Source organism: Onychostoma macrolepis, chromosome 04 (genome assembly GCF_012432095.1).
Source record: "Onychostoma macrolepis isolate SWU-2019 chromosome 04, ASM1243209v1, whole genome shotgun sequence".
Lineage (NCBI taxonomy): Eukaryota > Metazoa > Chordata > Actinopteri > Cypriniformes > Cyprinidae > Onychostoma > Onychostoma macrolepis.
The window spans coordinates 10,573,709-10,586,268 of NC_081158.1; the positions used below are offsets into that span (position 1 = coordinate 10,573,709).

General features: G+C 37.4%; 1 protein-coding gene across 1 annotated transcript; it reads left to right on the forward strand.

Annotated features, from left to right (window-relative positions):
* The first annotated feature begins 1,332 nt into the window (after nucleotides 1-1,332).
* LOC131538787 (trypsin-like) lies at nucleotides 1,333-9,353 on the forward strand. The gene is made up of 6 exons (XM_058772904.1): nucleotides 1,333-1,445; nucleotides 4,865-4,885; nucleotides 4,967-5,144; nucleotides 5,224-5,492; nucleotides 5,592-5,743; nucleotides 7,233-9,353. The coding sequence occupies exons 1-6, from the start codon at nucleotides 1,391-1,393 to the stop codon at nucleotides 7,512-7,514; spliced, it is 957 nt and encodes a 318-aa protein (XP_058628887.1). The 5' UTR covers nucleotides 1,333-1,390; the 3' UTR covers nucleotides 7,515-9,353.
* The last annotated feature ends 3,207 nt before the right edge of the window (nucleotides 9,354-12,560 follow it).

A 12,560-nucleotide genomic window follows, 5' to 3' on the forward strand; every position in this document is an offset into this window, starting at 1 on the left:
ATGTATGCACAATAAACGTGAATACACTTCTCTTTCAGATGAGAAATTTATAAATTATAAATGATCTTGAAATGGTGTACAGTTGAATGCCTAATTGATGTCATTAACATATATTATAGCACCAGTCAACGTCCAAATCAGCAAGAATTGCTTAAATTTCCAAATACCTGCAGTACTCGAACACTGAACTGTGTGTCTACTCAGACCCTGATGTGGCACTAAACACTTTTCCACATCAAAGACTGTTTTTATAAATCTGAACATTGGTATGGATTTTAGCGCATAAACACTAAGATCAAATCTGTGTGTCTGTCTGACCATTAGAGGAGCAGGTGTTGGGCAAAGTTGAAAACCAAGTCAGGCAGATCTGTCTTTGTGAAGGACATGTGACTCAAGCCACATACAAGATTATTCTGAAAGAAAAATGTCTTCCTTCTACTCTGACAGTATTCCCCAACCGAACGATTTGGGGAATTGAGTTTTCTGTTTAACACTGAAAAGCTGCTTTGACAGTCTGTATTGTATAAAATGCTGTATAAATAAAGTTGACTTGACTTCATAATGTAGTTCATTTTTTATGCCTCTATTGTCTCTGCATACCTCCAGGCCTGAAGTGCTGTTAACAGAATAATCACTAAACATGTTTGATTGTACTACTATTGTAAGTATGAATAGAGTTGACTGTACAATCTGGTTTTCTCACATTTTTGGCCATATGCAGGTGCCTTTGTAAGTAGATTAGAATAATGAAAGTACATGCAGGTCTTTTTTTCGGATTATATAACACATCATCAACTATCTAATACAATTTCAGTGCATAGCATCTGTTCAGTGATTATGAAAATTTGCTTTGCATAAATTATTGGCACATTTTTATGTTCCTTATGAATATAATGAATAAAATATTGAGCTTGTGATGTTTCAAGGTTTTTTCAAGCTTTTATATCAGTCAGTGTTTTTTATCACAATATCCAAATTAACACAGGTGAAATTTAAACAATTTCACTACTTCGAGCATTAAGCAGCTGTTGGTATTTATGAAACTTTTCAAAAAAATTAATAAATAAAGGTAATTTGAACAAATTTCAATTAAAAAAAAAAGCACAGACCCAACCACAGACTTAATAATAGCGGTGACTAAAAATAAATAAAAAGAAAAAAATGGAAAGAAAAAATTCAAATAGAGATAGTAAGAAAAACCTTTGTTCATTGTATACTTGATTCATACCAGTTCCCAGAAAGCTTATTTCTCTGAAAATGTGTCAGAGATGAACGTAGTAGTGGGGTGGAGACAGAGAACTCTTGATAAAAGCAGTGGTACTTGATTTCAATCTCATTAGATACCTGACAGTGGAGAAACAGCAGTCAGATCACAGAGCAGAACAGAAGGATGAAGTTCAACAGCGCTTTGAGTGTTGCTGGAGTCACACTTCTCTACATAGCGGGTAAGGGCTTACAAAAAGTCTACATCATGACAAAATCAGATGCACATTTAAATGACAAGGCATTTAACTCCTAAGAATGTTTGTAAACACACTTGACAACTACTCATTATTGTAAAAACCTTTGCATCTAAAGACTTAAATTCTTTTTCTAATCTTTACAAATGCAGAATTTATGTATTTCAATGGATGACTAATTCATGTAAATTCCAGGATGTCAAGAATCAGAATGCAGTTGAGTGACTTTGAAGAAGCCGATGTTTAAAATACTTGTAATATACTGTACAATGTAATACTTGTCATATACTGTAAAATCCATCAGCAAATTACTCGAGCATTGTTTGAAAATGCACACAAAGACAGGCACACACACACACATATATATGTGTGTGTGTGTGTGTGTATGTATGTAAGTATGTGTAATGCATGAGACAATGGACCACAAAACCAGTCATAAGGGTCATTCTTTTTTAAATTGAGATTTACACATAATCTGAAAGCCGAATATATAAGCTTTCCATTTATTTATGGTTTGTTAGGATAGGACCATATTTGGCTGAGATACAACTATTTTGAGAATCTGGAATCTGAGGGTGCAAAAAAATCAGAATACTGAGAAAATCGCCTTTAAAGTTGTCCAAATGAAGTCCTTGGCAATGCGTATTACTAATCAAAAATTAAGTTTCGATATATTTATAGTAGGAAATGTATAAAATATCTTCATGGAACATGAGCTTTATTTAATATCCTAATACTAATAGCATATGGTACTCTCAGTCTTCTATTCGATGGCAAAACAAATAAAACTGTGACAAAAATCAGCGAGTAAGTCTCTGGGGTAATCCAGCTACGGTCGGCAGTGAGATGCGGACCCAACGAGCTGATCACTGCCCAAGAGCCAGTGCTTGCACAGGACCAACCACCTAAGAGTGGAGCGAGATAGCAAGTGGCAGTCCTTCTCTCTACGCGTCCTGGGGTACAGACACACAGGCGTGAGTGTAACACAAGAGCACAGAACACAAATCAATCTACTCACAACAAGAACTAGTCAGAGGCGAAATATAAAGGAAAAGGTAATGAGCAACAGATGGAATAGAAGCAGCTTGTGACATGCGCAGCCCCACCGCCAGATCAGCGCTGATGCACCTGTCACGAGCTGCCGAAAAAGACATGAGAACACAGACAGCAGAGGGAGCCAGGGAGACAATATGCAGACACTATTTCAATGGATGTATTATGTATAGTCACTTGTGTTTGATACATGTTCTCTGGAAGTCCAAAGATAATTTCCTTTGTCTTCTTTTCATTTATAACAAGTGAATTCCTCTCACACCACTCCACTAATCTATTTGTACAATACTGATGCATACTGAGATCATCTTCACTCCCCAATAAAGACAATAACACTGTGTCATCCGAGAACTTCAATATGTGTGTTTACACTGTCAGATTTACAATCATCTGTATACAAAGTAAAAAGAAAAGGTGAACTCGCACACCCCTGAGGCACTCCTGAATAAGTAACTACTGAATTCGAATATGTCTGATTAACTTTTAACTATCTGTGTTCTACCTATCAAAAAAGAATAATACTAATGGATCAAATAAGGATTTACTTTCATTTGAATCATTTTTGTCAGTAGAAGCTCTGGCTGTATTGTATTGAATGCAGACGTGAAGTCCAAAAAGAAGGCCCGAGCTATAGTTTTAGGCTTATCCAGATGTTTCAAGATCAAATGTAACAATGTTACCACTGCATCTTCAGTGCTACGATTTTGATTATATGCAAACTGACAAGTGTCGAAATTACCCTCAACTGACTTTAGAGAAAATCGTGGTAAAACAACTCCTAAAGTTTTCATAATAATAGGTGTTAAGGCTATGGGCCGAATATCCCCTAATTCTTCTGCCCCAGATTTCTTTGGAAGAGGTATTACATGTTAAGTCTTCCACATATCAGGGATAACATGAGTATATGAGGACCTCTAAAAAATAGGCTGCCATACAGGTGCAAGCTGATCTGCAAATTTTTTCAGAACGAATGCACTAAACATGATCTGGTCCTGTAGCCTTTCTCTGGTTTAATTGTTCAAAAGTACTCCTCACCTGTTTTGACCTATATGCCATCTTTGCCTCTCGTATTTTCCCCTTTAACTCCTTTTCTAGACACTTTATTTGTTTTGTATCCTTCTTCTTAAAGGCAATCTTTCTCAAATTCATCACCTGCTTAACATCTTTAGTTATATACATCATATTATTTGGATAGATTTTTATCTCCTTAGCTGGTATCACTGATTGCACACAGAAATCTATATAGTCTGATATTTAATTTAGGGAGCAATGGTCAAAACATGCTTGTTTGATGTTTTCAGAAGACCAAACTCTGATCACTTTTTTCTCAGGTTTACTGCTTTTCAGCTTGGATTTATAAGTTGGTACAAGATGTACCACATTATGATCAGAATTTGCAATTGGTGGTCTTATCCTCGACACATATGCACTATCCACATTTGAAAAACATTTATCCAGTAGATTACTCTTTCTTGTTGGCTGCTTCACATAACACCTGGCATTGTTATATTCTGTTTACACTGGTTCATGTCTGTAACCAGGTTTCTGTCAAACATGATGCCTTTTGAAAATCTGAACAGTACCTTGTATAGGCTCGGATCTCTTCCACTTTGTTCTTTATTGACCTCACATTTGTGACGATTATAGACGGATTATAGATATCTTGCTCGCAGGTGCCTCCGGACTCCTCCTCTCCTTCCCCGCTTCTTTCGCCGGCATGATCTCTTGAGCTCTCGGGGGATTTGGTCTAGGAGTCCTGGTGCCAAATCTAAGCCACCCTCCTTTATGAGCCCCTGATTTACCGTGTGTCTCATTTCAAGCAAGGCTCCTCTGCTGTACACAACCGCAGGGCAGGTGTCCCCGAGACGCTGATCCCTATCGACCTCGCCACCTGTCCGTTGTACTTGCTGCCACAGTCCCCACGACAAAAAAGCGATAATCCACATAAGTGTATGCATGCCTTCAGCCATACCAAAAAACATATTTCTTTCGTTCACACAAAGCACAAAACAAATACAACCAAATAAAAATAAACTAGACAGACCGCCTGGACACGATTCGCAGCCGTGCCACGCTCCGTAATGATGTAGATGTTAACTATGGTAACTAAAGTAACTATTTAGGTTAGTTATTTACGTCATGAACGTGAAATCATTTAACAGGTATTTTGGCTAAAATCCATAAACATTATTATCGAGGTAAAAGGTTTTATCTTGTTTTCATGTCATTTTAAACCAGCACTGATGTAACAGGTGAAACAGTGATTGTGGACTACTCAAACCAGTCTATCAGCTCTGTCTGGATGACTTTGCTTACTTTGTCTTTGTCTTTGTCTTTGTCTGTGCACACAGGTTCCTTCTGTCAGTTAGATGGTGAGTTGTCACAATGACTCAGAATGTTTCTTGTGTGTCAGTGATGCATTTTAGGAAGGAAATCTTGCTTTCTCTCATCAGTATGTGGCCGAGCCCCTCTCAACAACAGGATTGTTGGAGGGAAGAATGCGACGGCAGGCGCTTGGCCGTGGCAGGTCAGCATTCATTTCACCTTTGCAGGCATCGACTTTGGCCATTTCTGTGGTGGGACTCTCATCACTAAAGACTGGGTTTTGTCTGCAGCTCACTGCTTCCAGTGGTACGTTGAAAGCTTAAATAAAGCTTAAAATACATTTGTAAATTGATAATAATGGGATTAAAGCAGACTTTATTTACAGGTTCAATGCATCTTACGTTGTGATGTACTTTGGGCGTCTGAACCAATCCGGCTCTAACCCTTATGAGACAAACAGGACAGCGAGTCAAATCATAAACCATCCTAACTTTAACTTTTCTACTTTTGACAATGACATAGCACTGATCCAGCTCTCCTCCTCTGTGCCTTTCTCTGATTACATTCGGCCGGCCTGTCTGGGTGCTGTTAATAGCACATTTGCTGGAGGTACAGAAAGCTGGGTCACTGGATGGGGCAGACTGCAACCTAATGGTGAGTGAACATTTCCTTGCCAGTTATACTGTAAACCTCAAGAATTCACCTAGAAATGTTTTTACAAGCCATAAATTTGTCCTCTGATCTGTGTCATAGGCACAGAGGTTCCTGAGGTACTGCAGGAGGTGATGATACCAGTTGTGAAAGACACTGACTGTATTAATGCATATGGAGGGATCAACATAAGCATCACAAGCAATATGATTTGTGCTGGTTTGTTAAATCAGGGAGGAAAGGGTGCATGTCAAGTAAGAAATCAGTCATTCATTTGAACCTTTTTTAATCCAAATCAATTTGCAAAAAATTACTCACCAGTTTTGTCACCTACAACCTTTACACTTCCAGTGTAGTTGCTCCATTAATCCCAGTCTTTACTGCACTGATCATTAACTTGACTCTATGACTACTCTTTGGCCTCGTTTACACTGAAGGTCTTGATGCTCAATTCCGATTTGTTGCCTATATTTTTTTGGCTGTCCGTTTACACGTTCTTTCAATTGTGACCCATATCCGATTCATGTGTTTACACTTGCCATACCATCTGAAACATCCCGCATGCGATGTTGTTATTTAGCGCCTCCACACGTGCTTCCTCCCGAGAATAATGTGACCTGTGCTGACAAAACGAGTCGAGAAAATGTGAAAAATTCTCCATTAAAAGACCTTCAAAATTATGTATGATTTTTTTGGAATCGGACAAAAAATGACTGCACCCGTTTAAAGTTGATATAGTCAGCAAGGTCGATTATGAGAAAGATGAAAGTTTTCCTATATATAGGCTACTATATTAATAATCACACTGTAATACTGTAATGCACTAATCATATAAAGTTACACATCAGATGTTTTTCCCCATCAGTTCCCCAAGCGTTCACTTAAGAAATACTGTAATTCTGTGTATTTATCAGGATCGCGCACCGTTATGCACGCTCTCCAGATGACAGTCAGCACGAGCGGATAAAAGGTTATCCTCTCAGAAAATATACAATTAAAGATACTTTTAGATGTTTAATTACTATTTGGAGCATTGGGACAGCTAAACGAGGGCTTAATGAACTCATTTTTGTGTAAACCTCAAATTTGACTAAAATCGACATTTATCACTTTTTTCTTTTTTTTTTGCCTGTAGCTCAAAATAGCCCGTGTGCATTTACATTCATTTTGCCAGCATGCGTCCCATATCACGTCCTTAAACTGTGGAGAAGTACCAAATTGTCAAGTTTTAATGATGTACAGAACGCGATGCCTGTAAAATCCGATCTGCCTGTTTACATGACATATCCGATTTATTTCCACACATGAATCCGATCTCACTATATCCAAATGCATGCGTTTTTTTCCTGTTAACACTGTCATAGAACAGATCTGATCTGTGTCACATATGAGCAAAAAATCGGAATTGGGTCACATTTAACTGACATTGTAACCGGGACCTTTGATTTTTTTGCGAGACTATTCATAACTTTTTAAAGTCAGCTACATACAAAAAGACTGATTTGCTATATTGGGCAAGGTCACACTTGCTTCAATGGGCTCTCACTTAAGTCACAAAAATAAAGACTTGCGACTAGATCTTGAAAAAGGAATGACGGCCACAGAAAAAACAAACAAAATGTTTTGAGAGACACACGGCCGGTATACTTTTACCATAGGGCTTCACAGTTGCATGCTTCTGTATATAACAGTTGTTCACTGGATACTGTCAGAGATATAACTGCTGAATGTCTGTCAATACAGGGAGACTCTGGAGGTCCAATGGTCAGTAGGAAAGGCTCCCTGTGGATTCAGTCCGGCATTGTGAGTTTTGGTATACAATGTGCTGACCCCACATTTCCCACTGTGTTCGCAAGAGTCTCTCCGTACCAGGACTGGATCAAGTCTTACACGGGCAGCAACCCACCTGGATTTATTGTATTCAATGCAGCATCCTCCAACTTCAGAAGCGTTCCCAACCTCCTCTTATTTCCCCTTTCTCTCACTTTCTACTTCATTCCTTTCTCCCTCTTTCTCACTTCCTAAATACTATTCGAAAAGTACCGTATTGTCCCGAATATAAGACAACGTTTTTTTCTTGGAAATACATCTGAAAAAACGCGGTCGTCTTATATTCGGGGTCTAGACTTTGACATGTCAGTAATACACCCACAACAATAGGTGGCGCCAAAAACGCATATAACGAGTGTGCCATGAAATATGTAATATAATGTGTGTTGTAAAAATCGCGGGCGAAAACAAAACAAAAAGAAAATCTTACAGCAGCATGAGTCGTGACTAGGGATGTTCATTTCGGTTATTTTTTCTAACCGACAACCGACGCTCGTTAACCGATTATTAACCGTTAACCGACAAGATTATTTTAAATTAGAATTAAAATTAAATTAGAAAGAATAAGTGTCTGTGACCCATTAAAAATACTAACATTTGTTTTCCGGGGATTAATTTTACATGCGCAAAAAGCAGTAAACAACCCTAACCTTTTACAATTCCGATTATCTTCATGACTAAAAGGAGTGCTTCCACTGTTAGAAGGAAAAAAAAAAAGAAAAAAAGAAAAAGTGATTTCTCCAGCGCCGCATGCGCGCACACACGGTTAAGCATTCTACTTTGACAATGCAGCCTGTTCATTATCATTATAAAAAAACAATCAGTCAAACATATGAAAAAAAAAAAAACACTACTCAGTTTAAATATGTAGTAAAATCTGTGCCGTTAAATTATCACCGTACTGCCTTGAAGTTATGCACAACATTTTGTTTTACATGGATATTGGAACGCGAGTGAAGTAGGCCTGTACATAAAAGGTAAATAATATTTTGGCATTCAAATACATCGCGAATACGGAAGCATTTGATTTTGTGTCGAACGAGAGACCCAACATTGGTTTCGGTTTCGTTTTAGCCTTAATTCGTTTTGGTTTGTCGCTATAGCTTCTTACATTTGTAATTCTTGTTCTTTTCTAAATAGCCTACTGTTAATTGAAAGGATTTGTTGTGGAGTGAGGGGAACTAAAATAGAATAGTTATGTTTACAGTGTTTATTATAGTATTTGTAATTCGCGTCGGCCTATTTCTGAATGAAATAATAAAATGCGACTTATGTATTTTTTTCTCTCTCTAAAAAAGTTTTTTTTTGTTGTTGTTGTTGCATGGTTAAAATACGCGTAGCTTATTTTAACCATGCAGTAAACCTTTTAAAATATCTTGATAAATTACTGAAAAAAATAAATAAGTGACTTTAAACCGTTTAACTGATTGTATTAATCGGTCAAAATTCTTATCGGTCGGTTAACGGTTAAACGGTTAAAATGAACATCCCTATTATACTAGTCGTGACTGTCATGTTAACCTGATGGAACCAAACTTCCTCTGTAAGTGATTTTAAAACATAAGACAGTGCCCAGATTTGAAGACTACAATAAGATTTCACTTCTACTGTTAATAAAATTTTGGTTGGCTACTATGAGATGGATAGCCTAAATGTTATATAATTCAGATGGGCTACCTGTTATTTTTATGGTATATCAAAAAGTGTATATTTTTCAATGTCATTGTTGGTACATTTTACCAGTATTTACCATACTTTCAAAACAAAAATTAAAATAGGAAAAATATGCAATTTGAAAATAATTTAAGAAAAAAAATGTGTTTTACAGAGAGAAAAACAAACAAACAAACAAGAAAACAAGATTTGGTTTTCAAAAAGCCTTTTTCCAAAAGGTACATCTGGAAAAAGGGTCGTCTTATAATCAGGGTCGTCTTATATTCGGGACAATACGGTAATTCTCAGGATTGTTTGATCAAGAGGACAGTTGTGTTGTCAATGCTCTCATAAATATGCCAAAAGAGCAGTTATATTGTTTGGTGTTGTTGTCATTTATTCTTTATCTTTTTAATGAGCAAAAGGTTGCTAGCCACACTGATTTAAAAAAAAAAAAAAAAATATATATATATATATATATATATATATATATATATATATATATATATATATATATGAAAATTTTAATTGCATTGTGCAAAAAGTGCAGGGTGCATGGGAATAAAAAAAAAAGGACTATTTGTTTTTCTGGTTTTAATTAAGTATACACTTGGCTCTGTGCACCTGAAGTAAAAGGATTTTTTCATATTTGTAGCTCAACCATTTTTTCTTTAGTTTACATTTTTCATCCATTTAAAATGTACTATTCTTGAAAAGTTCACTTATTGACATTACATTTTAGATTTCAGCATGCTTCTGTCCTTAGATTCAGGATCTTTGCATAAATACTGTAGAGATGGACTGATATTGATTTTTTTGTTTTTTATATAAACATTGATTATTTTGGTTTATATACCTGATAACCAGCATAACCGATATAGGGTCTGGAGGTCTGCAATGAGATCATGGATACTGGTTGGTGAAAATGTAATGAATTACTATCTTTTAGTCACTGTCTAAACAGAATAAACACAAAAGAATGAACTGACTTGAGGAATGTTCTCTCGCTGTCTCTCTTTATACTGTCTTAATATTTTTGCGCTTCAGTTTTTCCACATTTTGTTATGTTACAGTCTTATTCCAAAATGGATTCAATTCATTGTTTTTCTCAAAATTCTACAAACAATACCCCATAATGACAACGTGAAAGAAGTCTGTTTGAAATCTTTGCAAATTTATTAAAAAATCACATGTATATATTCACAACCTTTGACATAACACTCAAAATTTAGCTCAGGTGCATCCTGCTTCCACTGATCATCCTTGAGATGTTTCTACAACTTGATTGGAGTCCACCTGTGGAAAATTCAGTTGATCGGACATGATTTGGAAAGGCACACACCTGTCTATATAAGGTCCCACAGTTAACAGCGCATGTCAGAGCACAAACCAAGCCTCAAGTTCAAGGAACTGTCTGTAGACTTCCGAGAAAGGATTGTATCAAGACACAAATATGGGGAAGGGTACAGAAAAATTTCTGCAGCATTGAAGGTCCCAATGAGCACAGTGGCCTCCATCATCTGTAAATGGAAGTTTGGAACCACCAGGACTCTTCCTAGAGCGGGCCTCCTGGCCAAACTGAGCAACTGATTGAGAAGGGCCTTGTCTAGAGCAGTGGTGGTCAGTAACTGTACTTAAGTACATTTTTCAAGTATCTGTACTTTACTGGAGTAGTTTTATTTTGACTTAACTTTTACTTTACTACATTCCAAAGCATAAGATCGTACTTTTTACTTCACTATATTTAATAAAACATCGTTACTCCTTATAATATATCACGTGCTCCGAGACGCAGAAGCAGTGTCTGATTCGCAAACAAACTGATTCTTTTCAATGAACGTGTTAAATTGGTTTGTAAATCGCACCAAAAGATTCATTCACAAATTAGAACGACTACATCACTCTCGTCAGCATAGTCCATATCAACAACAAAAATATATTTTGACTCCATGGTTACTTTGGGAAAATCCCAGGTATTTTGTGCAGTAGGATTATAAGAAATATATGCTAATATTAAATTAAGTAGCCTTTATAAAATTGCTAAATAAATCTATCTATTAGTACTTTTTACTTAAGTACATAAGTGAAAGTACAAAAGTACTAAATTGAGTAAAATTTAAAAAGGAGTACTTTTACTGGAGTAATATTTTATTATGCGTATCTATACTTTTACTCAAGTACTTGATTTGTGTACTTCGTCCACCACTGGAAAGATCACACCTCCCTTTATCTCCTTGCACTGGCTACCAGTCGCAGCTCGCATCAAGTTCAAGACACTGATGCTTGCATATAGAACAGCCACAGACTCAGCACCCGCCTACTTGCATTCACTGTTATGAATATACATCCCCTCCAGAAGTCTGAGATCTGCTAGTGAGCGACGCCTCGTGGTACCATCACAGAGAGGCTCAAAATCACTCTCCAGAACATTCTCGTTCACCATTCCTGGCTGGTGGAATGATCTATATAGAGGCACCAAATGAGAAAGCAGTTAAGAGCGCACACTTCAGGAGCGTTAAGGTGGTGAGGAGGTTTATCGCTGGGCTTGCAAAGGGTCTTACCTTAATCAAGGTCTTCCCCAGCCCAACTCCAAACAGACCCATCCTTCGGACCCTTCCACGTCTATTACACCTCAACAGGCTGAACCTGATGATGTGGCACCGAGCTGTAGTTCATGTTCTGAGACTGCTTACAGTAAGGCAAAGAAGAGAGAGCTTCATGGCTGGGTTGCAGTCAAGGATGACATGCTTAAGGTGTCGTTTGAATGTTCAGCACCAATCACTACCCAGTGTGTTGTCTGCCTAGAACACGCTGATTATAGGTGCATTGAGTGATAAGTGGAATGTAAGAACAATAGCATCATACAGACAGCAAACTCACAGTAATTTCAACAGATACATTTGATTCTTCAAATTGTTTTAGCACTATGTAGTATCAACTGTTAGTGTCTCGAGTTTGTTGCTTTAAAAACTTTGCTATCAGTCTTTCTTACAGAATTACTACCATGAGCCATCCTCCCTGGGGTTATTCCTATATTTACTGCATAAACCGAAAAATCCTTGAAGATGTAGCTTTCTTGTATGGCACTTATTAACACAGTAGTCCATCGATTATCATAAATCAACTGCTCATAAGGCTAGGACATCAAAAATGAACATGAACATCCCAGATAGCAAGCACATTCGGGCCAATTCCGGCTGAAATGCGGCACAGCTCAGGCTCGGCATCGGTGAGAAGATAATGGCTTGGAGTCATGCCAACTCTACAAAACCCTTCTGACAGACAGATGGCTTTTCTCTATGGGCTGATCTCGGTTGAAAGCTCCGCACTCGGTGTAGTTATGTCTACCTTCGGCCCGAGTTCATTTTGTCACAGGCGGGCCGCTGCTAATGCTAGATTAGGAAATTAGCCGCCTGAGATAAAGTTTTGACAGTTAAATCCTGACGCAAATCTACAGTGTGTGCGTGAGACAAAGTGGTGTTCTTCTGTTGTCTATGACAGCTTTTAGGTGCGTTATTGGCAGCACCACCCTCTGGTTAAATGAACGCGTCAGCATCGAAAAAATGGAGAATTATTGTCCAAAAAATT